Source organism: Suncus etruscus, chromosome 7 (assembly GCF_024139225.1).
Source record: "Suncus etruscus isolate mSunEtr1 chromosome 7, mSunEtr1.pri.cur, whole genome shotgun sequence".
NCBI classification, from domain to species: domain Eukaryota; kingdom Metazoa; phylum Chordata; class Mammalia; order Eulipotyphla; family Soricidae; genus Suncus; species Suncus etruscus.
The window spans coordinates 105,232,236-105,258,755 of record NC_064854.1 but is presented as its reverse complement, the minus strand read 5'-3'; the positions used below and the strand labels follow the sequence as shown (position 1 = coordinate 105,258,755).

Sequence of the window (26,520 nt, the reverse complement as noted above, 5' to 3'; positions counted from 1 at the left end):
GAATCTATGATCACATAGAAATCTTTCCTTGAAAAATAGCAGAGGGAACTAAATTTAGTTCTACTTTAGTTTCCTAATTTTTTTAAATTGGGGAATGAGGAGGTGGAACATATTGAGAGATACTCAGAGACTGTTCTTGGCTTTATGATCAGAAGTGGCCTTTGACTCTGCTCAGAGAGGACCATATCTGATGGCAGTATTTGAACCGGGATTGGTGTAAATACAAGGCAAATTCCTTAAATCCCTACACTATCACTCTAATGAGATGCTTTGTTTGGATTTGGAGACCATATGTGGCAATTTTCAGTACCTCTGTCTCTGCTTTCTAGGATCACTCCTAGTGGTACTTGGGGGACCATATGTGATCTAGAGAATTAAACTGGGGTTGACTACATACAAGGTAAATAAATGCCTTACCTCCTGTACTATATCTTTGGCCCCTGTTAATTAACTTTAACTTCAGTTCTCAAGATTTTGCAAATTTACTTTATATGCATTTCTTAATATATTAGACAAGTGTTTCTCAACCTTGTTTTCGATAATGTTGCTCCTCTGATATTGATCCTACTAATTGGCTCCCTAAACTTGTGCTGAGCCCCCTTCTCCCATTTAGGTGATTTTTTTTTTTACCTGTGATCATATTGGTTGAGAAACACTGGGGTAAACCACTATTCACATCAAAACTGTACTTTTTTTCTCTCTCTTGAATCAGTAAAAGCTAAATTTGTTTTGCTTTTCCTTATGGCTCAATAGTTTAGACCAGGGTTTTCAACCTTTCTTTTCTTTGCCTGTAGGTTGGCACCAGTCCATGGATCAGTGGTGGAAAATCACTGGTGAGAATTTTATCAGTTTTCTGACTCTTAAATTATGTCAATGATCTGTTTTCTACTTAATCCTTTAACTCCCAATAATGGTGTGTATACAATCTGATATAATGAAATCCTAATATACTCAAAAAGGGATATTTTGAGCAAGAAACTTTGCCTCAAGGATTATGTTACCTGAAAAACCTAAAGTGCTTTATCACTGAGCACTATGTCCAGACTGAAAATGAGGAATGACAATTTTTTTTAGATAAATTGGTTTGTGAAATATTTATGTGCACTTTAGTGGCACAGACAGGAGGTAATCTATTTCATATTGAATCAGCTTGGGACAGGAAAAAACACAATGTTAATGAGATTTTTTAAAGCTACTTTTAAATTCATGTTGGCAAAAGACATCTAGTCAAGACTTAATTTCTCTGAACTTAGCTGCTAGAAAACAAAAACTTTATTAACTTAAATAAAGGTACCCTTTTTTCAAGGACATGTTAATTTATTTTTTTCTGACTTATCTTGTGAAGGATTTCTTGTATCTGTTATTTATTAGTCTTTTTCAGTTTGTTTAGTTAATTTTAAATAAGCACTGCTGGTTAGGGGGTAAAAATCAAAATAACTACATATTTAGACCATGTTTAAATTGTGTTTATGAATCATTCAACAATCATTTTCATTTCAATATACAGTGATCTTATAGTAGAATATTATGTATACCTAACCATGCTCAAAATTTAATTAATTTTAAGTTAATATAAATATGTATTTCTAAGTAAAAGTGTGAATATATTCACTTTAAAATAACATGCAGATTAGTCTTAGTTAAAAATGGTTAGACTTTTTTTTTACTTTACAGTGGTAAATAAGAGATCTGTTTTCAGTAAAAATTATCCTTTAAATTTAAATTTGTTTTGGGCTAGAAATATGAAATTATGTCAACTTGTAACATTTGTTCAAGAAAGCAAACCAACAACATATAACCTTTTGTCACGATTATTTGGATAGTGTGTGTTTCTGTCTTCATATCCTCTAATGTCTATAAGACATCAACAATTTACTGCAATATTCAGTAATTTTCAGTAAAACATTTTGTCACAGGTATTCCCACATATAGGCTATTATGTGTTCCAAGCACTAGGCTAACTGTATGAAGCAATGATGTTCAAATGATCGGATATATCTAGTTTGTTCTGGGGGCCTGAGGCTCCCAAGCAGTACTTTAGGGGCCTGGGAACCATTCCTAGTGACTTTTGGCAAATTGGGATCTGATGGTTCAGAACTACAGCCCAAGGATGTGCTACTACTCAAGCCTTATAGTGCCAGCAACCACCAGAGCTATCCCTGTGGGTACTCTGGGGCCACAGCTGATGGTGGTTGGCTTTCACCTTAAATGTGCCACTCCATAAATTAATGAATATTTGAATAATGATTATGCTAAACTTATGTTACTTTTATCGTTACAGGTCTACATTAGGTCTCTACTGCTTTTCTCCAATCAGCCAATCTCAAATTTTTTTCTGATACTCTAAATGGGTAATATCAAGGAAATAGGAAGTATTCTATAAAAGTTTATAGCTAGATCCATGGTTCTATAATGATGTATAGATATGTTTTTATATATACTTTCTCTTGGGGCTGGTGAGGTGGCGCTAGAGGTAAGGTGTCTGCCTTGCAAGCGCTAGCCAAGGAGGGACCGTGGTTCGATCCCCTGGCATCCCATATGGTCCCCCCAAGCCAGTGGCAATTTCTGAGTGCTTAGCCAGTATGAACCCCTGAGCATCAAATGGATGTGGCCCCCCCAAAAAAATAAATATATACTTTCTCTTTAAAATTTCCAATAAAAATAGTTAACAGGCTGCGTACGGGACTGGAGAAAGAGCACAGGGGTTAAGGCACTTGCCTTATTTGAAGCTGACCTAAGTTGATCTTCTGTACTTCTCATAATCGATAGCAATTTGGATTAAATAGGTTGCTTTAAAGCAGGGAATCTTATATCAGACAACCATGACTAGTGTCCTGAAGATCATGGGACTAAATAAATTGACCCTTTGATAATTAATAGTTTAGTTAGGTTATTATATAAACCATATACATGTACTTTGCCCACAATCCATTTACACAAATTATTTTTTCACTTTTATAAAAAATTCTTCCTCCCTATTACTATTATTATTATACATTTTAGTATACTGTAGAATGCAAAAAAATTCAAATGAAATTAGATATCTAGGGTCTGTCTTCATGGAGTGCCTCTCCTAAGGATATATTTATTCTCATAAGGATATATTTATTCAAATAGGTTTTATTTAATAATCTCAAGAAGTTTCCATGAACTGTTGAATGTGAAACCAGAGTAACAAATCCATGGTTCTCAAAATCAATATACCCAAGACTTCTAGGCTTAATAAAGATAAACTAAATAATAATAATAATAATAATAATAATGAATATTATAATCATATATAATATAACAGCATTATATATTATATTATAAATATAGTATACATTTTATTATAAATAATAAATGTTTCTATTATAGAAAAAATTAGAAATTCCTATACAATTTTGATAAGAGGATCCTTCTAACATTTATTAGAAAAGTAGAAAAAGGGGCCGGCGGTAGTTCAAGCTGTAAGACATGAGGTAACCTAGGACAGACTGTGGTTCGGGCATCCCATATGGTCCTCCATACCAGGAGCTATTTTGATTTCTGAGGGCATAGCCAGAAGAAATCCCTGAGGGTCACCGGGTGTGGCCCAAAAAGCAAATAAATAAGGGAAAAAAGTAAAAAAAATAAATGTGAGGACTGGGCGGTGGCGCTAAAGGTAAGGTGCCTGCCTTGCCTGTGCTAGCCTTGGACGAACCGCAGTTCGATCCCCCGGTGTCCCATATTGGTCCCCCCCCCAAAAAAAAGAAAGAAAAAAGAAATGTAGAAAAGTCAGAGACATGGAAATTCTAGCCCTTGCTGACTTCAACCTGAAGAAACACAATATTTATGTTTTAATCACACTGAGGGAACTTGACAGATAGTACACTTAGTAGTGCTGCAGTCAGCTGACCTGGATCAATACCTGATACCACATACTGTTCCTGATTTCTGCCAAGAGGGATGCCAGGTAGATCCAGAAGTAAGCCTTGAGCACTTCAGGTTATGGCCCCAAAACAAAAATAAAAAGGGAGAATATTGGCAGGGCTTGGAAGATGGCACAGAGGTTGACCATGTTTGATACCTGAATGATATAATCTTCTGATCATCCCTGAGAGGTGGTCAAGTGTTTTTTGAGGTTCCCCAGCTTATGCAGCATTATATCCTTGGGCACTCACTCTCTTTGATTCATTAACCTTGTCAGCCAAATATCTCTAGGAGAGAAAAAGTCTTGTGACCACTGCTTAGGAGAATCCCTTTTACAAGTATTGGATAGGATAGCAATAACAACAGAAGGAATATTTCAGCTACCATTTTGTAGACTAAATTTTCGTTCACTTGGTCCATAATACACATTATTTCTTCCCTTCAAATTTCAGAGAATGTACATGAGTCTCTATTATCTTTTCTATTTCTCGGGAACTCAAGGCTAAGTAATTTTCTGAAGGGCATTCAATTAGCAAACAATGAATCAGCTGGTAGTTCTTATCTGAATCTAAGGTCAACAATCTCCATTACATCCACTGTTTTTCTCCATAAGTAGGCATTAAACTAATTTCAATATCCGATGAAGTTGGGACTGTGTTTTCCAGCTGCTAATCATTCTAGAAAAGTGTGCAAAGGCTAATTCAAATCTATAGTCCTTAAGCCAAGGTTTAAAACATCAATTTCTTGATTAACCCCAATTCAGGTTAAGTATTTTATCATTGTGTACCATCACTCCTATTTTGCTTTTTATTGTATTATTCCCTCTAGGCTAATATTTTTCCTCTTAATTGCCTATTCTATACCATTCTTTTTTTGTTTTATTTTTTGTTTTGTTTTGTTTGGGGGAAGGGGGATACCTGGTGACCCTCAGAGTTACTCCTGGCTATGCTCTGAGAAATCACTCCTGGCTTGGTGGACCATATGGGATGTCCCGGGATCCAAACCCAGGTCTGTCCTGGGTCAACCGCATGCAAGGCATGCCCTACCACTGTGCTGCTTTGGCTCCGGCTCCTCTGTGACATTTTTGATGGCTTGAATTGACTTTTATATCAACAGGGTATCCTAAACAATAAGCATGAGGTGGATGCTAAGTATATTTTTGATTGATGATCTAATGTTGTATGTGTATGTTTTAATAAATAGATGATCTATCAGAAGGATGAGAACAAACATAAATTTTGAATCTGGAGGATTTGTGCTAGTAAATACATTATTTAATATGTTAGGCAGAAAGACTGAATCTTATTTGGTCCAACAGCTCAAATACTTTCGCTTCTAAACTGTATGATTTGTTTACGTTCCCTGACCTATCTCTCAATCTTCCCTGTAATTAAAAAATCCCCTTTTTGCTGACCACTGGTAAACATGTTTGTTATGACTTTGAAAGCTCTTATTTTTTTCAACAGATATGCTAATCTTAGGAATGATACATTTCAGATCTCACATCATTAAAATAGTATCCCATTGCCTTTCTGCAATTCACTGCTGAGCCAGCACATCCATTACAATCTACATTTTTCAGGGTTTTTAATTTGGCTATAAAAATTCACTCAGAGTAGACACTTGTCATAGAAGAACTTACTTCTGGAAGGTACTTTTTCAAAGAGACTCTTTATCAAAGTGTTTATTATATGCAAACTATAATAAAGTTTACAAATTCAAATGGAATTCTAAAAGAACCTTTAAAGTATTATTCTTTTTCATCATGGAGGTATCGTCAGGGATACCTATTCTATTTTACATAGAATAACATTCTTTTTTGAAAACTCTACAAATCCTTTTTTTTTGTTTGTTTGTTTGTTTTTTTTTGGCTTTTGGCTTTTGGGCCACACGCTCAGGGGTTACTCCTGGCTATCTGCTCAGAAATAGCTCCTGGCAGGCACAGGGGACCATATGGGATGCCAGGATTCGACCAACCACCTTAGGTCCTGGGTTGGCTGCTTGCAAGGCAAACACCGCTGTGCTATCTGTCTGGCCCCTACAAATCCTATTTTTGAAGAATTTCTTTTTCATGAAATATTCTCTCTCCTCCATCTGCTTTGACTCTTATTCAGTTACAACCTCACAATTTTATCTATCATATTCCTTATCTTTGCAACATATCTGTGTATGAATATAAACAAAGCCCACATGGGAAAACTAGAATTAAGGTCCTGTTTTCATGTTCAGCCCTTATAGCTTCACATATGTTTACCTACCTTGTAAATGGTCTCTAATCCGTTTTGCCTTTATTTTACTATTTTATTTATAAAATAAATGCATTTTCCAAAAATTTTCATATTATATGTTTAAAATTTATTATTTAAATGCATATGCTACTATTTTGTAATATCTGAGTTCTTTTTCTCCAATATGGTGAGTAATTATATATTAACTCTCTACACAGTTGGTCATAACAATAAGAAGAAAAATATTCAGGCAGAGGTAAATTCATGCAAAAGAAAAATTTAAATAGATGGAGGCCTAGAAGTGTGGTTGATATCATTCATAAAAATACTTGAAAATTTATAATTTTATAATTTTACCTTCTCTTTGATAACTGACTTAAAATTAGCCAACCATCTAAGAATGATAAATATTAAAAAAATTGCAGCTGTCTCCACAGCATAAATATATATATATATAATTATATATATATATATATATATATATCCCTAAATCATTTCCACAATAACAGAACTATTTCCATAGCAATGAGACTTCCACATAAGAGTTTCTTTCTACACAAGTTCTGTAGGTATAGTATATATTTAAAATATCTTTTAGGGAGGCCAGAGAGATAGCATGGAGGTATGGCTTTTGCCTTGCATGCAGAAGATCAGTGGTTTGAATCCTGGCATCCCATATGGTGCCCTAAGCCTGCCAAGGGTGATTTCTGAGCATAGAGTCAGGAGTAACCCCTGAGCACTGCTGGGTGTGACCCAAAAACTAAAAAATAAAAAAATAAAAATAAAATAACTTTTAGAATAGGGCTTGGTTCTTAATCTGTCTCAGGATAAATTATATCTAGTTATCAGAAATCAACTAGCATCAGAATATAAAAGGCTTGCATGTAACTAAAAGAATAATTACAGGTGGCAGAGCAGTAGCGCAAGTGGGTAGACATGCTACTCTAGGGTGGACCGCAGTTAGATCATCCAGCATCCCATATGGTCCCCTAAGCCAGAAGTGATTTCTAAGAGCATAGCCAGGAGTAACGTCTGAGTGTCACTGGGTGTGGCCCCTCAAAAACAAAACAAAAGAAAATAATTATAACCCATTTTGTATATAGAACATCTGCCCTATTCCACTTAGTTTTAATTGCTTATGTGTAAAGGTGAAGCTGTGTCATCTACCTTCAAACGAATACTTGACAACAAATACTCAGTAAAATATGTTGCAACAGTGATGTATTCATCCGCAAATATTTGTTAGATTCTTTTTATGTGCTCAAAACTGTTCAAGGCTGTGAGAATACAGTGATAAATTAAGCAGACAAGGTTTTCTGCTCTTCTGTTGCCCAGGAAAAATAGACAATGCATATATATTTAAGTTTGGGAGGCACACAGCACTGTTTTGCCCAATGCAATGCCCCCAGCTCCTCATGTGATGTCAGGCACATAGAATGAACTGAATAAGCAGATTAGAACTTGAGTGGGTTAGACTAGCAGAGAGAGGGAAGCAAGCAAACACAGGAGAAGTGGGGAAGGTCTGAACAAAGGCACATGTGGAATGTCATTATATAGTCTAGAATTAGATTCTAAAACTGAGGCATGCTTGGAGACCGAACTGGTGATTTGGAAATTGATTGTGAAGGTTTTATTGGGCACTGATAACAGTTTGCTGTTTTGTGGACATTAAAACATATATAAATTTTTTTCGCAAAGTAGAACTTTAACTTATTTGCATTTTCAGATTCCTTTACTGAGTCACTTAAGTATTATTGGTGATACTTCTCCCCCATTTTATTGGTATATTTTGTCCCTCACCTGTCAGAATGCATATTGTCACTTTGAAACTTAGACTAGTTCTCAGATTAAGTTCTTTGTCCCCTATTTAGACAGTAACTAAATTACTTACCTCTTTGAAACCTCTTATAAGGCAAAACCACCTTTCTGGAGCAGGAGTTCATGCTATTTGTGCAAGATACTAAAACACAGAGCATAAAGCAAAACACTGGCATCTGACTTCCCACATTAAAAATTAACACTGTGCAATATACAGCAAAGCCTGCCAGATTCCTCCCTGGAGAAGATCATAATGGGAGTGAGCACCCCTCCCCAGAGGATGTGAAGGGAACATTTTTGTACAGAGGTGCCAATTTAATCATCAGTGGGAAGTTCTGCATATCAAATGGAGGGCAGTACTCTCTGGATGAGGTTGGAGGTTTAATTGCCCATTTGTGAGTCCAGAAATCCCCTTATAGGCTCTTATAAAGGCCAGGGGAAGTACATCCACCACAAAGCCGTACACAGAGTAGACATGCAGTAAATATCTTCTGAATGATAAATAAGATCAAGGATGTAAATTGGCCACCTTTGGCAGATTGCCTCAGCACTAAGAATATTGTTTATATCATTTGTGGAGGTTTCATGAACTCTGGATCTTTTGTCTTTAGCACTACCTAGACAAGATAGGAATTTTCATCAAGTTTTAGAGAAGTCTTAAGGGGGTTAAGTGAGCTACTTAAGGTAATATGACTATTTAATTCTGTGTTTGGGGCATAAAATAGTATCTGCTGATTCAAAATATAAAATGACCTTCCTATGCACTGAGACATTAAATCACATAAAGTAATACTTATACTCTCATATTTGTTTTAAGGTAGATGACTCCTTCAAAATTATTTTGTAGGGTTCAAATACAGAATCCAGTGCCTCAACTAATTGGCTTATTTGGGAATAAAAAGTCCTGGGAGTCTTTATTTTAGTAAGAGCACCAGCATTTTCTTAACACAGTAGTTTAAGAGAGCAATTGCATAAATGAAAGCCAAAGGCTGAGTAATTAAGACAAGTTCTAGAAATAAAGGTTAATCCCTGGTTAAAAAATTGAAAACAAATAAAAATTTTCATAGAAAACATAAAGGACTTCTAACCTATGCCCCAGGGCCACTCCAATTGGCATTCAGCCAATCTGGTTGAAGATTTGTTGCTTGTTCCAGAAATGTGATTGTGCACATGCCCAGCAGTGCTTTGGCTCACTGGGGCCACCTCAATAATATGTTTGGGCCACCAGGACCTATGGCATTCTACAGTGCCATACAGAGATATATAAATACATACAAGGCTACTCCAAATAGTACTTGGGGACCATGCAGGGATGACCATCAAACTCAGCTCCAGTTCTTTGACATTTCTCTTGTTCCTCCATGAATAGCTGCAAAGTCAAGCTTGAAAGTAGATCTAAAAGTAATTTTTAATATCAGTGATCAGAGGCATATTGTTCTATTTATTGTTTAGTAGAAAACACACTACCCCCAAACTGAATGGTTTACTGTAATGAATATCTAGAATTAAAATCCCTATGTATTAAGAAGTTCAAGATAATGAGATAAAGTCATTTTTGTTGCACGGCTCTTATGGGGCAGCAAATTGGACCTTTTTGTTTGGATGACTCCAGATTGTTTAGGTGCCAGCAATTTTTTTATTTTAGGAGTAACTAATAACTATTATTAATTTTAAAATTTTGTATTTTTATATATCCTAATAAACTCTTTAATATCAAGGAATATAGATTTGATTTGCCTTTATAAACAGCAAAACACAAAGACCAACTTTTGTTGAATATTGTTCCTCCTATACTCATGACATTTCCTATACCTACAAGTCTATTTCAAAATTTGATATATGTGTGAAGTCTATTACTTGCTGGCACTTCATAATGTTGAAAGAAATAATTTAGTAAACATACATTCATTCTCCACTGTTTATTTATTTGCAAGTTTTCAAAGACAGTTAACAACTATACAACTTGACATTATTGAAGGTGTAATAATTTAGACACTAATTGTTTATAACAGTATATTAATATTTATTCCAATATTAAGTCAAATTTAAAACATAATATAGTACTCATCTTTAGATCCTCATACCATATATACCTGTGGCAAATAAATTATCTTATCAAAGTTTTATCAACTAAAGTTTTTCCTGATATTTTGAAGTTTCCTTATTTACCATAAAGTTAAAAATATTTTCTTAAACACTTAGTTCAGAGGAATCTTAGTACCTTCTTTAAGTAAATTAAATATCAATGTTTTATTTTTAATAAATAAGTATTTGGATACATAAATATATGGAACATTAAATCTATATTAATAGGAATAATATATTAAATATAATTTATTACTTATCACTAATAATGATTTTAGCCACCCAAGAGATCTGTATCTTCTCTTAATATACATTCTCTTTATAAACCTAAACTTAGTATTGAAATATTTTTAATTCAACAGAACCCTCACAAATTTATTTTATTAAAATACATGTAATTTCCTCTTGTAAATAGATTCATACTTTAAATGATATTCATATTTAAGGGATAGGCAATATTATAAAAATTTTATATTTTATAGAGAGATGGAATAAAAGAGGTGCAAAGCATCATGTTCTCAAATAAATTCATGTCCCCAGGATTTTGTGACTATCCAAAACTGAATCAAAGTTGGCTTTATATGACCAAGTTTTATAAACTTATGTTATGATTTCCATACCCTGTAATAATCTCTGATCCAGGTAATAAAAGATGCCAGACTCTTTTTTCTTGACTCATTCCTTATTGGGAAAACTAGTTGGTATATAATGATGATATTCAATATAACTTTTGATGATGCCTATATAAAGAAGAATAGAGTTCCCAAAAGAGCCAACACCAGACAGCTGATGTTTTATCACCGTGGAAATTAGTTCAATACCAAAAGAACCTCTGTATTCAGCATAATATACCTCAAGTTGTATACAACCAAGTACCTCCTATTTTCTTTCCCACTGAAATAATATATATAATTAGAATATGGTTAAGAAAACATTTAATTATGTACTATTTATAAGCAGCATCAGATTCTTGCTATATAAAATACAAATAATTTGAAGGTAAATGTATGAAAAATATACACCAAACAAAATAGAAAAATTAGAAACTATTGGAAAAATTATAACAAAGAGGCAAAGGATATGTGTAATGCTATATATATCCACTAGTAATATAAAACTCATATATAGATATATACCTAACACTAGAAACCCGACCCACCCAAAGCAAAAACTTAAAGAACTGAGAGGAAAAGTAGATGATTCTATAAAACTAATTGGAAACTTTAATACTTTCTTATGAATAAAAGACAAAAAGAAAATAGAGGATCCAGAACAATAGTACAGCAAGTAGGGTATGGGCCTTGCATGCAACTGATCTGGGTTTAATCCCTATTATCTCATATGGTTCCCAGAGCATGCAGGAGTGACATCTGTGGTCAGAGCCAGAAGTACCTGGGAGTGACCCCAAAACATAAAAAACTAAGAAAGCTGTAAAAATACTAAAAATCAAGTGAATATATCAGATGTATTAAAATCTATTTCACTCAACAACCAAATGTATACTCTCAAGCACATGAGGTATATTTTACAAAATAAAAAATGTATACAAATACAAGTCTTGAGAGTTTATAGTCATAGTACAGCAATGAGTGAACTTGCCTTGAAAGTGGTCAACCTTTATTTTTTACCCTGTATTCCATATGGTCTTCCCAGCAGACCAGAAATGATCTGTTGGCACAGAGCCAGGAGTAAGCCCTGAGCATATCCAGGAGTGGTTTCCCCAAAAACAGTCTTGATAAATAATCACAATAAAACAATATATGTTCTATAATCACAGAGAATAAAGTTAGAAAATGGGAGCAGACAAAAGGTTGAGAATTCACATATTTGCAGAAACTAAACAACATAATTTTAAGAAATACCTATGTCAAATACATCACTTATAAATTAGAAAATACAAGAGAAGAATGGGTATTAATATGTACAATGCAAAATCTAGGAAGCAGTTTAGAGAAAATTTATAGTCATAATGCCAATGTTTAAAAGACCTTAAATAAATAAAATATTTAACTCAATGGGGCTGGGATGATAGCGCAGTGGTAGGGCGTTTGCCTTGCATGTGGCTGATCCCTGACAACCTCTTTTGGATTCCTGGTGTCCCATATGGTCCCCAAGCCAGGAGCGTTTCTGAGCTTAGCCAGAGCCAGACCCCTGAGTGTCACTGGGTGTGGTCCAAAAATCAACCCCCCCAAAATAAGGAAAATGACAATAATCTAAGGAAGAGAAAATAATAAATATTAAAATAATAGAGAATAAAAATATAGGAAAAATAGACAAAATCAAAATTTTGATATTTGAAAAGCCAACAAAAATGTTAAGTCTTTAACTTAATTTTCCAATTGAATGAAAAAAAGACAAAAATTAATATAATTGGAAAATCAAGAGGAGACAATATCTATATTACAGGGGTCTTAATTTTCTTTAAAATTGCATTTAAAATATCAGAAATGTAAACTAAAAATGCTTGCTTTCAATATATTTTCTATTTCTCAAAATTAACTTCAATAGTTTTTATAAAAATTCTTATGTTAAATTGTCAATACACTGTATCATGTTTTGGTTTGCCTTTTCATGGTATTTAAAATCAATTCTTTATTTTCCAGAGTCATTGCTATTTAGAAAATTTATATTTGTATTAAACAGCCTTATAGTTACTGCTTAGCTTAAAAATGTTTATGTAACAAGAATATAGAATATTTATTTTACAAAAATCACATCTCAAACTTAAAAAATAATATATATCTGGATATTAGTATGCCATCCAATTATTTTCTAAAAGTGTCTTTTAAATGTTATAAAAATAATGCTATGAAAACTAAAGTTCCCTTTGTAAATTGCATTATGAGTAAATATAGACTAGACCTTTGTGAAAAATGAGCCTATCCAGAATTATAAAATAAAAATTTAATTTTAGGCTGGTTTGTACTTACATTGTGATAAGCACTACTTTCGTGAAATTGAATAAAGGTGGCTGGTATTTCCATTTGCAAGTCCAATTATTGCTATGACTAGCAATGGAAGAAATAATGTGAATATAAATAGTACATAATGATTTATTCTCTTTATAATCTTGATAAAATTTAAAACTGGTTTGGTTTGCATTATTTAAAGTGTTTTCCGTGATGGCAAACATCACCATTTTGATGTCAAGCTCATTGAAAATGGTATAATTTGCATTTCCTCTAAAATCTACATACACACACCCACAATATTCCATTCCAAAAATATCCCACTAAACCCTGACCAGTGTGTTTGTACATTTAGACTATGCTCCTTCTGGGATCCCCAGGCCACATAAAATAGCAAAGGGTTCATTAGAACAATGTCACCAGCATAGCGATAATTAAGGCTGTATCAGCAATTTGAGCGTTTATAACTATGCTATAAAGTTGTACTCTGGGATAAAACTCAGCACAAAAGCTCAACTTGGGAGCAAATAGTTTGCCAGATCTGGGAGAAATGTGAGGGAAAATTGATTTGGCTGTTTATGATTTGCTACTATACTGCTCATCTGATTCTTGGTGACATTTGAATTAAGATGTTTTACAGACTCGTGATAATAGAAAACTGGATTTTCACTGATGTCTTCATAGGCTTTACTCAAACTAAACATTACAGTAACTCAGATGGCGCCACTGTTTATATTATAAATGGGGACAAATATGCATAGAAATGCAATTAAAATGGAAAAGAGTAATTCTAATTAGTCAGTAATGGCAACATATTTCAATAAAGTAGGATGCAGTGAATTCCTTAGTTGTCCATATATTTCTGCCAAGGAGACACTAAGGCAAACTCCTGCAAACTGTTTGGCATATTTAATTGATAAATCAACATCAGTACATAAAAAAATTGATCCATGTCATATTAGAAAACTGTATTCATATCTAATTTCCCTCGAATGTGACTAGGGACCTAGGGGCTAAGTGGAAATACCACAATCTTGAGGAAAAATAATTCTGGGTATTCTGTGCACTTTCAGCTCTTTTACTATCACTTTGCTCCTTTGAAGAGGAAAACTTGCCATTCTGAGACTTCTAGCTATTGTAATCAAGAACTGAACTCCTATTATAGTCAATTTGTGATTAGATACATTGTCATCTTGGGTACAGGTTTAAATGTGGTTTTTGGCAGTTATCTAAAATGTAATCCCTATATAAATAATTAGGAACTTCTGATTTTCAACAAGGGATTTAATATTAATGGTGTGTGTAATAGTTACAAACTAGAATTCTTGAATAAGAATGGGTTCAAAGACACTGTTTCTGTTCTTTTTTTCTATCTTTGTCTTGGACAACTTCATGTCGCTGAACCCTTGCTTTTCTTTCAATACTATCTTGAAAATAGTATCAGTAGCTACTTCAAAATATTTAGTCGAACTTTAAAAGATAATATTGCAAAACATAATGCATGCTCCATGAAACCTTGTGTTTGTTTGTTTTTGCTTTGGGACATACCTAGCAATATGCAAGGGTTTGGTTCTACATTCAGGAATAACTACTGGCAGTGCTCCAGGGATCATATGCCAGAGATTGAACCCAGGTTGGCTGCGTAGAAGTCAAGCGCTCTTCCTACACCACTAGCCTCTACTATATCTCTGGCCCCATCTATAAAATAATTTTATAGTAAGTTATGCAGTGGTTAAACAAAATATCTCTTTAATTTGTTGGGGAATTTTGGAGTGTGGTACTCTACTCAGTGTTGCTCAGAATTTACTCCTGGTTCTGTGCTCAGTAATCACTCCTGGTGAAGCTCTGAGTATCTAATGGGGTACAGGAGATCAAACTAGGTCCCAACCAAGGCAAGCACCCTACCTTCTGTACTATTGCTCTAACCTATCTTTTTAGCATTCATTATCTCATAAAAAACAGACACAGCAGTTTTTTTCCATTCTGATGTAGAAGCAAGGAATAATGGGAAACAGGGTAGGCAAACTTTTTCAGTTAACTAATATTCTAATAGAAGTCATTAGTCAGATGAACAATTCTAAAGCCAAGTATTAGGAAGAGAGCAAAGAAGGGGTTAAAATGGAAAGTAATTGGGAAAGGGATTGTAATGATTTAGTTCAGAGTATTCAGTGAAGGCATACAGGAAGAATAGCTATAAAACTCATACCAGAGGTACAGAATGTCAGAAGAACTGTTTAGAGAAAAGCACTTCTGCCAAAAAATCACCAGGTCTTTATGCCTAGAAGAACAAAGAACTCACTATATACAAGAAACTGAAAAGAGGTTCAATGTCAGACTTTTCGCAAGGAAAATGAAGTGCAATGATGACATTACCTTGGTGAAAGAAAAAAAATAAAAGGTAACCAAGGCCTTCAGTATGACCTGAAATTTAACTTCTATTCAGTACAGAGTGAGAAGCCCTGGAAGACAGGAAATAATAAGGTTGATCATTCAAGAAGGGATTTCAATTTATGAGATGAAAATCAACAATGTTTCCCCAGACTTCTTAACTGAGAAGAGGGGAATCTTCAAACTTATATATCTGAATTACTTTGAAGTTGATAGATTCTGCCCATAAACTCAAAGATAATACTTATTTTCCTTTTACACATTATCCATGTTAGCATAGAGTGGGGCAGGTAGTGCTCAAATGTACCTGCTGGGTCAATAAGAAAAGCTTCTAATAGAAGAAGCTCTCAATATTGCACTTACTGTTGTTTTGAATTTCACCCATCTATAAATTTATTATGTCATAATTTACTGCCAGGAAAACTACATTTGATATTCTACTGTTTTTCCTGAACAAAAATACTGCTTTTCATATTTAAAAAGTTTACATTTCTGGACTTGTACCAGATTATCCCTTTCTCTAATTTCTCTCTCTAGATAGGTGATATTCTAGACACATTCAAACAGTGTACTCTAAATGACCTTCAAGACCTAATTTGAGTGCAAAAGAATGACAGTAATAGAAGAAATCTCATTAAGAATATTTGTTCGCATCACATTTTTCCTTCTTATTTTGTTCTTTATGTGTTTTTTCTCATTTCATTTTGGCTTTTATTTTTAGAGATACTGAAGTTAAAAAAATGAACTGAGAATTTTCTTTTATTTTGCACCCTGTGTTAATGAATTATTAAGTAAAAACTAAATAATGAGTATTTATTTAGGTTTGTTCGTGAACTTTATATTTGCAACTGTGCCCCTGGAGAACACCAAAATGTTTTCTCTGGAAAGTGTCCAAAGTAGCATCAGCTGATCAACAAATTTAGCTATTTTCAAGGTTCCCGCACATAGCTATGAGCTTCCATTTTTTCTAACTATCAATTAAATGACTTTTATGATGATTATCTATGAAATAGGACATAGATTCCTTTGAATGGCTTTTGGAAAAAATAAGGTAACATTTCTTGGCTGTAATAAGAAAAGGAAGGAAGGAAGGAAGGAAGGAAGGAAGGAAGGAAGGAAGGAAGGAAGGAAGGAAGGAAGGAAGGAAGGAAGGAAGGAAGGAAGGAAGGAAGGAAGGAAGGAAGGAAGGAAGGGAGGAAGGAAGGAAGGGAGGAAGGGAGGAAGGGAGGAAGGGAGGAAGGGAGGAAGGGAGGAAGGGAGGAAGGGAGGAAGGGAGGAAGAGAGGAAGGGAGGAAGAAAGGGAGGGAGGGAGGGAGGGAGGGAGGGGGGGAGGAAGAAGGGAAGGAAGGAGGGGGGAGGAATGAATGAGTGAGTGGTATAATGGGATTTTTACCTCTAAAATTATGTTATAAAATGTGACTTTAATCTGTTGATTTCCCTATCATTCCTTCTTAGCTCATTTGTTTTTATGAAGGTGGTTGACTTGGTAGAGAAGCCCAATAAAGAAGAAATAAAAAGAATTTTTAACCAAGAACCAGAGAGATCCAATCCAACACCAATAAAAGCTGAATTTTAGGACTGGAGAATATATTTGCTTTGAATGATCCCAATCCATATTCCATTCCTGGCACCCCATATGATCCCTGATTCTTACCAGAAGCTGAGAGTCAGGAATAATACCTGAGTTTCTCCTAGTGTGGCTCAAAACCAAAAGAAAAAAAATCTTTGTTGATTGCCTACAAACTTAGAAGTTAATGTAGAAGCAAAGCCTCCTGTTCTTGCTGACAGCCTGATTGTAGCTTGTGAGACATTTGGAGCAGAAAACCCAAATAGACCACAACAAATTCTGACCCATATATACCCGTGACTTAATGTGCAAAATGTAATTTATTATGTAGCAGTAGATACATTATGTACCGTTTGCTACAAAAAATGTTTCATTGACAATATAGAAAATTTTTCTTTAAATTATCTTAACAAAATGAATGAATGAGGAAAATAGAAAGACTGTCTAGAGTACAGGGAGGGATGGGGTGGGGAGGAGGAGGAAGATTTGAGACATTGGTGATGGGAATATTGCACTGGTGAAGGGGTGTTCTTTACATGACTGTAATCCAACTACAATCATATTTGTAATCTAGGTGTTTAAATAAACATATTAATAAGAAAAAAAGAAAATTTTCCTTTAGATTAGTCATTGAACTTTTTATTTACATGACTGTGTGGTTTTAGCATTAGGGTTTCTGTTATATGTACTCAGTAATATTAAGTGAATTAAGGATGACCAATGATTGGCTAAATATTTTGAAATTCTTTAAATCTATACAGTTATTGATGAATTAAACATTTTATCAACCACAGACCTCATATATTAGAAGGGTGTCCCTATATATAACATAAATTTTAGTAGGCAATATAGTCTAGGTTTGTATGTATATATGTATATATATATAGGTTTGTATGTATGTATATATATAAACATTGATGACACAATGACAAAAACTCTTCAGTGTGAGTTCATTACTAAATCATGCATAACTGTAGCTAAAATCTTGCTTGATTTTTTGGTAATTTTTTTATATTTTCTAGATTTAAATTTTAAAAAGCCTTTTAGCTTCATGCCTTAAATAATCTGATTAACAAAAGTATGATTCATGTGCAAAAAGGTTGCAACATATTCTGCAACACAATTTCTCAAAATTCTAGAATCTTATTGATGACTGAAAATAAAGCAGCATGTAGGAAGAGCTTCTTTAGTAAGTTTTGATAGAAGAGTGGAAATTGCTACTATATAAAGTAAGATCACATTTTAATAATGAAACAAAGAAAGGTTAAAACATTATCTTCAATATTTGAATGCGGTTATTTACTAATAATATGTGACTAATAATAATGATTGCTCACTATTATTTTCTCAGTTGGAAAAATAAGATACTGTTCATTTCTGTGTTCAGCAAACTTGGTAAAAGCCTTTATGCAATACTAATTATTGTGCTAAGCTTGAAGATAAAAATAAAGTTATGGTATTGAGCATGTGCCTCTAGCTTCTGATATTGTGCAGTTTGTTTTAAGTACTGCATGCATTGTAGTAGTGTTTTGGGTAGATGACTTCATTGTGGAAGACATGGTAAATATTCCTGCTGATAACTTTACCAAGTGGCCAGTTGAATGTTCAGTCCTAGTAATGCAATGTGTCTCAGGTCCAGAAGCATACCAGGGGCCCTAAGGTATACTAGAGGATCCAAATTTTTGTTGTTGTTGTTTGTTTGTTTTTTGGAGGGCCACAGCTGGGGTTACTTCTGGGTTACTTCTGGCCACTCAGGGGTTACTTCTGGCTATGCGCTCAGAAATCGCTCCTGGTTCTGGGAAACATATGGGACGTCTGGGATCAAACCCCCAGGTCTGTCTTCCATCAGCCGCATGCAAGCCAAACACCCTGTTGCTGTCACTTTCTCTGGCCCCATAAAGTATCCAAGTTGTTTCAGGCATCACACTCAGAGACTTATGCACTCCATTGAGCTATTTCTGTAGCCAATGTAATGTTTATTTAGAAGTACTTAAACAACATATTAAAAATGTACAGTATGGGATTAGAATGTTTTCGGGGTTTTTTGAATAAATAGTATTATTTTTTACTCCCATAGAATATTGATTTTTCCTGATTAATCTACTTTTATTTAAAGTGTTTAATAAGGTTCACACACCTCATCTATAAGGGGGCATGAACTTGCATATTGATTTGCGGGCCACACCAGTGATGCTCAGGGTTTACTCCTAACGCTGCAATCAGAAATCACTTCTGACAGTTTCAGGGAACCATATAGATGTCATGAATCAAACTGGTTTGTCATAAGTCATGCACTCTACCCACAATACAGACTCCTCTGTGTATATATATATATGTATATATACATATATATGCATATATATTTGTATTTATATACATGTATATATACATATATATTTGTATTTATATACATATGTAATTATGTGAAATTTACGTATGTGGTTACGTGTATATGTACATATATATTTGAGCACATCCAATGGTGCTCAGGTTTCACAGGGCTATGAATTCAGGAATTCCTATGGTTGTGCTTGAAGGATCATATAGGTTGTTGAGGATTAAACAGGGATTGACTATGTGTAAGGCAAGTACACCTACGGCTCCAGACGCCATTTTTTTAAGCATTTTTTATTCTTCTTATGAATACAGTCTTACACATGAAAGACTTTCACTCTATCAATAAGCTTCATCCTTTCACCTGTAAATGTATAGTTTAATAGCACATCTTATAGCCCCCAAACTATTTATATGTATAAATCTTGCATTTTTCTTTTTTTGGGGGGGCGTGGGGAGGTTTGGGTCACACCCGGCAGCGATCAGGGGTTACTCCTGGCTCCACGCTCAGAAATCGCTCTTGGCATGCACTGGGGACCATATGGGATGCCAGGATTCAAACCACTGTCCTTCTGCATGTGAAGCAAATGCCCTAACTCCATGCTATTTCTTCGGTCCCTAATCTTGCATTTTTCTTAATGTATGAAATATATACTTATATGCAATATACTTCTGTTTTAGCTTTTGATCTACTACAACTGCGACACTTAGGATTTACTTCTAGATCTGTGCTCAGAGATCACTCCTAGAGAGAGATATTGAGTGTTCCATATATAGTGCTAGGATCAAGGCTATCATAGCATGTTAACCTCATGTACATAAAGTGCCATATATGCTGCCCCTATCTCTCTGACCCATGTATTATTTACATGTGTTAATTAATTGTTTAGTATTAATATCATCTTATTTTAATTATAAATTTTAATATTATATTAATATGGTAGTGCCAAATATGGTTAATTTAATTTAAAATAAAAATAAATTTGGGGCCAGAGCGTGGCACAGCAGTAGGGCATTTGCCTTGCATGCTTCTGACCCACGACGAACTGTGGTTGAAAACCCCAATTTCCCATGTGGTTCCCTAAGCCAGGAGCAATTTCTGAGTGCATAGCCTTGGGTAACCCCTTAGCATCACCGGGTGTGGCCCCAAAACAAACAAACAAAAAGTTTAAATAAATAAATAAATAATAAATTTATGTAGCTTCAGGAAGTGCATAAGTAAACATTAAAAGCCTGAATGTTGGGCCGGGAGAGATAGCACAGCGGCATTTGCCTTGCAAGCAGCCGATCCAGGACCAAAGGTGGTTAGTTTGAATCCCGGTGTCCCATATGGTCCCCTGTGCCTGCCAGGAGCTATTTCTGAGAAGAAAGCCAGGAGTAAACCCTGAGCACCGCCGGCTGTGGGCCAAAAACAAAAACAAAACAAAACAAAACAAAACAAAACAAAAAAGCCTGAATGTTACAAAATTGTGTTTCTTTGTGATTGATTAATTCAACCAACCCTCACCAAATCATGAAGCCCTTGCAATATTGATAGCATATGTTCAGAAAGTGTGTGTATGAGTACTTTCATCTATTTATAAGTCAATCTATAACATGCTGTAGTAAAAATGGTTGTTTTAGAGTTCCAGAAAATGTTTTAATGTTTTAGGGAAAAATATTTTCAACTTTGGTACAAGTTTAACTTTTAAAATTTTCCCAGGACCTCTCATTGTCTGTTAAGTGTTTGAGGTAGATCAAAGGTTAATAGTTCTTAATTGGACTTCATTAAATGATGATATGTTATCTTCAAATCCTCATTATGCCTCTAGATCGGACAGCAATGTCATAGCATCAGGAAATAATGAAGTAGAAGGCATGCATTATCATGCATTAGAACACTCCAGCAACTTATTATGTTTCTGATGTATTGTCTCAAGTGAAGTATAAGTGAGGTGCATATTAATAACTTGGTCATATTTCCCTTTGGAATATGAACTATATTTTTTAATATAATGAAGAAAGGTTTGTGATGTGAGCTATTATGATTGGAAAGATTCTATTGGCTACTGTTTATCTTTTGTTACTATTTATTAGGCACTCTGAACTATGAGACAAGGTTATTTGAACATTTCACAGCTTGTGAAGTCCAGTTTAAAGGTTTTTGGTCATTTATCACTTTTGAATTTAGACATGTCCTTTCCTTCATTTATTCAATGGTGATTTCCAATTCATTTTGGTAATGTAATATATTAGGATAGCATATTTGCTGTTTAGTTCTCATTTTGCAATGAGAATCGTAATCTGTGCACACAGAACTACAGTACTGTAGTTTACATGTCAGCAAAAATGAATGCACAAATGTGCTCTGTAATGCCATGTGCTTTGAAGATAACTACAATGAGAGATAATAAGCTAACCTTGGTCTTCCATAATGCCATGCTAATATACTCCAAAAGACATTGCCCTTCATCACAGTCTAATGAAATTGCCCCTAAACTGTAACCTGAACAATAAACCCAAACACCTTATCTAAACACTAACAGTAAGCTGTTTTTCTCCATGATGTCAAAATGACATTTAACAGTCATCTCCTCAGAGAACAGGACAATGCAACGTGTCTATCTTCTTTGTTCTCCATGAACTTTTCTATGAATATATTTGAAAAATAAATCGAATATATGGGTTGATACTAGCATTTCTAGCCCATATGATTGACAGAAGACAAATATCGATGAAGATAACCATCACAAGATATATGGCAGTACTTGCAACATAAATTCTATATGAAAACAAATATTAGGTTGGATAGGCTTTCATAGGTTTGATGACTGAGAAAATTATGTAAATCTATATTTTGGAAACATTGTATTTATTTGAAAAATATATGTTTTTAAACATTTAAGAAAAGAGCTTTCTGTGTGCATCTACGTTGTGCATTTAAGTGTTTATGTTGTGCCTATATGTATGGGTATGAGAAAGATATATACATAATTTTTCTGATATAAAAAATGATCTTTTATACTCTATAAACTAATATAAAATACCACAATGGTGTGTTTTAGGTTGTCTTCCTGTCTACACCTAAATCAGGCATATTGATTAGCTTCATGTTGTACTAGAAATAGATGTTCCAATTTGCTATCATAGCAGATGTTGTATAAAGGGTTTGAATAAGTGGGCCAAGATTAACTACTCTGTCATATGGAATTACTCTAGTAAAAGAAAAATATCAAACCCAAAGAATGCTGACATAAGTCATCTGTGTAGATTTAATAGTTCTCAAAGTGTTTTGTGGATTGCCATTTCATTTATTAAACAGTGGTGGCTCCTGAACTTCTGAACTCAGTGTGACAATGCAGATTCTAAAGGACATAAAAAAGTTTGTTCTATACAAACACGCATGAAATCTTTTATCCTTCATTTTGAACAACCACTATAATAAATTCTATGTCCAGTTTGGGTACTATTCCTCATCACCACCTTACATGTAATTTATATAGATAAATACTAAACCCTGCCCAAATTGTTGTTTCAAGGTCTCTGTCTTCATAAAACTTCTAGACTGTTTGCGATTACAGATACTTGGGCATCTGCTAACTTTTAAATGAAATCATTCACATGAGGTTAGAAGGAAAGGAAGTCTTAGAGATGTATTTTGAAGGTCCCTTGAAATGTGATTAGGAGTCAGTGATTAGGAAGGAAAGCTAAGAAAGTTTCAAGTAGAAAACATGCATCTGTTGGGCAGGAGTGGTGTTGCAAGCGGTAAAGCATCTGTCTTGCGCGTGCTAACCAAGGATGGACCGTAGTTCAATCCCCCGGCATCCTAGATAGTCCTCCAAGCCAGGATCGATTTCTCAGTGCATAGCCAGGAGTAACCACTGAGTGTCAAAGGGCGTGGCCCCAAAATAAAACAAAACAAACAAAAAAGAAAACTTGCATCTGTGGCACCGGAGCACAGGAAGCAGCATGGAACTGAGTCACGGAAAACATCACCCAAAAGAAATGGAAGACTGTGATATGAAAGAACAACAAAAAATAATGTTTAAATAGCAGTTTTTTGTTTGCTTTTTTTGTTTAGATCACACATGACAGTGCTTGGTCACTATCATCTGTGCTGTTGAGTGTTGCTACCACTGGTACTTGAGGACACTGAGGGCTGCCACGGGCTTGACAAGAGCCTCCCATGTGTCTTCGGAGACACTCCAAGTTGCTCAACTGAGGATTCTATAAGCCTTTTTTTAAACTTTGATATTTGAAATTTATTTTCATGATTTTGCTAATACTGATATTGTGCATTACTTCTCTATATTCTGTTATTTGTTTTGGGTACACAACTTGCAGTGTTCAGTCAGGATTTACTTGTGGCTTTGGGATAAGGGATTACCTTTAGAGGTGCTCAGGGAACTGTATGGGATGCTGGGAATCTAACCTCGGTTGGCTGTGTTCCTTTTCCATTGTATGTCTATATTTAAATAGAATATTTTAGTTTATTTATTTATTTGAGGGAGTTGTGTCACACCCAGTGATTATCAGGGGTTACTTCTGGCTCTGTCCTCAGAAATCACTCCTGGCAGGCTCGGGGAACATAAGGTATACTAGGGATCAATCTGAAGTTTATCCTGGGTTGGTAAATGCAAGGCAAATGCCCTCCAGCTACGCTCTTGGGCCCCTAAGTAGAATATTTAAATATCTAGTCATTTCTTATTCAAAAAGATTTTGTTTTAAATATTTTTCAGAAATAGAAGTTTCATGTTCATCATATAATATATATATAGAAGGTTACTTTTAAAAGAACCAAGAAGAAACAAAGCAAGCTTTTTAAAAATTGTTTTTATCAGTAGATACTGAGCACGAAGTCTGTTGTGTTTGTTTTGTTTTTCAGAAAGGCCACTGAGCAAGTATTAAGATAACTGTAACTTCGAGATCTAATATAATCTTTTACCACTGGAAATAAAGTGAAAACAAAGGCAACTTTCTCACAGTACAATTCATCGTAATTTGCAGCACAATCTAAGGTTATCTTGAGGGTCTTCTAAAATGCCCTGTCCACTTTGGAAAACAATATAAATCATAAAGATTTTGAATCTGTCCTAAGGATAATTAGAAACTAGTGGAGGATTTTGAAACAGTTTATAGTTTGCTTTCCTAACTCTCTACAGAAGTTCCCAGAACAGCCTGAAGCCAAAATAACAATCTGATATTATCTTAAATGCTCATGCACTATTTTCAGTTTTGTGCTTTGAAGCTTAATATAGCCACCTCTTTTAATATTAAAAATAATATTATTCTTACTATTAATAAGAAATAACTGACTAAAAATCATTGACTACATTCTTTAGTTTCCTAACACATAAGAGAGAGAGATCAGTGGTTACATTTTATTCCCTCCTTATTTATACCTCTCACCACTAACACAGAATTGGGCACACATCAGATGGACCAAAATATAAGTTAAGTAATGGACAATTTTATTGTGTTTATAATGTGATTCTTAGAGACTTGTAGCACATATATTTTTGTTTAAAAATAATAGATTGAATGTATTTAATTGTCCCGTTTTTCATAGAAATGTTTTCAACGTGTCAATAGATTGATCTTTCTGTATTTCAAGGATGCTTTAATGAAGGCTTTTTATTTTTGATGGACTCAATTACTAAAGGAGTAAATTTCTACATTCTCATTGCTTGGCTCATCCAAAGACCTCATCTTTTATGTTTGCTATATAAGTCACTTGATCAGATTTTTTTCATTATGAAAAATCATTTTATACTCACAAGAAACTAGTAATTACTAACTATTCTATGTGTTTCTACTTCTCTTCTTACCTTCCTTTATCAGGGTACCTAAAATTGGGTTCTTTTCTTTTTTTTTCCATCTCTTTTTCCTCACCACATCTTCTTTTCTGTATTTCCTTATATTTCTCTCTGCTTCTTATTCTTTCATTAATTTATTAAGTATAGTAGTTTCTGAATCTTTACTAAGCGCTTTGGACATACTTAATTGTTTAAGGGTCATATGAAAAATCCAGATTTTGGAGATGGTATATTGATTTCTCATTGTGACAGGCACTCTCTGCTTTAATACATACCAATTACCCAAGCTCAAAAAATTTGCTTCTAAAAATATTGTGACTTTCTTGTATTTATGGATTTTTCTAAAAGCATGCGTAACTTAGTAGAGAGGGAGTACCACAGATAGGACGCTTGCTTTTCATGTAGTCAATCCATATTTAACCCCTTGCACTCAAGCACATTGTGCCCTGAGCACTACAAGATGTGGCCTCAAAACAAAACAAACAAAAAATAAAGCTTATAAAGAAGATCCTATAGTTTTCAATGAATCCACTCCTTTTTAAAATTTTTCTTTGTCCATGAAAATATAACATTAAAAATAATGTGTAAATAACAATGTATTAGCACAAAATAAACATGTAGATCAATAAAATACAAGTAACCCAGGAAGCTTTCTTTTTTTTTTTTTTTTACTATTTTTTACTATTCATTTTGCTATAGGTATTACACTTTTAACTCAATATGTTAGCTTTGTCTGTTTTTGACCCATATATGGTGGGTTAAAACTTTGTAGCTCCATTTGTAGAGCAATGTGAAGATGATTATTTGGAATGCAGATGTTCAGCACTGCATAGTATAAATACCTGCCACTTTTGGACACATGATCAACTTTATAAGAAAGATATTCAGCATATGTATATGACAAAATAGGAAGTTTTACCAGTATTGTTAATACATACAGATAATCAGTGACAAGATTCTTTAAAGTAAAAGATTTTATTTTTGTTTTTTTTTTTGGGGGGGGGGCACACCTGGTGATACGCAGGGGTTGATCCTGAATATGTGCTCAGAAATCACTCCTGACCTGGGAAACCATATGGTTGCCCGGTGATCAAACTGCAGTTTGTTCTGGTTAGCACATGCAAGGCAAATACCCTACTACTAGCACTATGGCTTCGGCCACCAAAAGTGAAGGTTTCTATTGGGCATAGCAAAGATATAAAATTTTTGAGTAGAGCTCTCTCTAATTCTCAAAATTCTCAGTTATATATTATTTTTTCATCTATACCTCAAGTAAATCAAGTCATTTGGTGCTTGTCCTTCTCTTTCTGACTTATTTCTCTCAGCACAATACCCTTAGTTCCATCCAAGTTTCAGCATACTGTATGATTTCATCTTTTCTTACTACTGCATAGTATTGTACATACTATACATAGTATTGTACATACAATACATAGTATTGTATACACAGTTTATCCATTCATCTGTCACTTTATATTTGGATTGTTTTTATATCCTGGCTATTG

At 34.3% G+C, this 26,520-nt stretch overlaps 1 protein-coding gene across 1 annotated transcript in view; it reads left to right on the top strand.

The window, feature by feature from the left end:
- The first annotated feature begins 798 nt into the window (after positions 1 to 798).
- The window catches only part of TAFA1 (TAFA chemokine like family member 1), a 384,070-nt gene continuing 358,348 nt past the window's right edge, over positions 799 to 26,520 (top strand). The window contains exon 1 of the mRNA XM_049777263.1: positions 799 to 833. Within this exon, the coding sequence (XP_049633220.1) occupies positions 809 to 833 (25 nt within the window). The 5' untranslated portion in view covers positions 799 to 808. The remainder of the gene's footprint in view (positions 834 to 26,520) is intronic.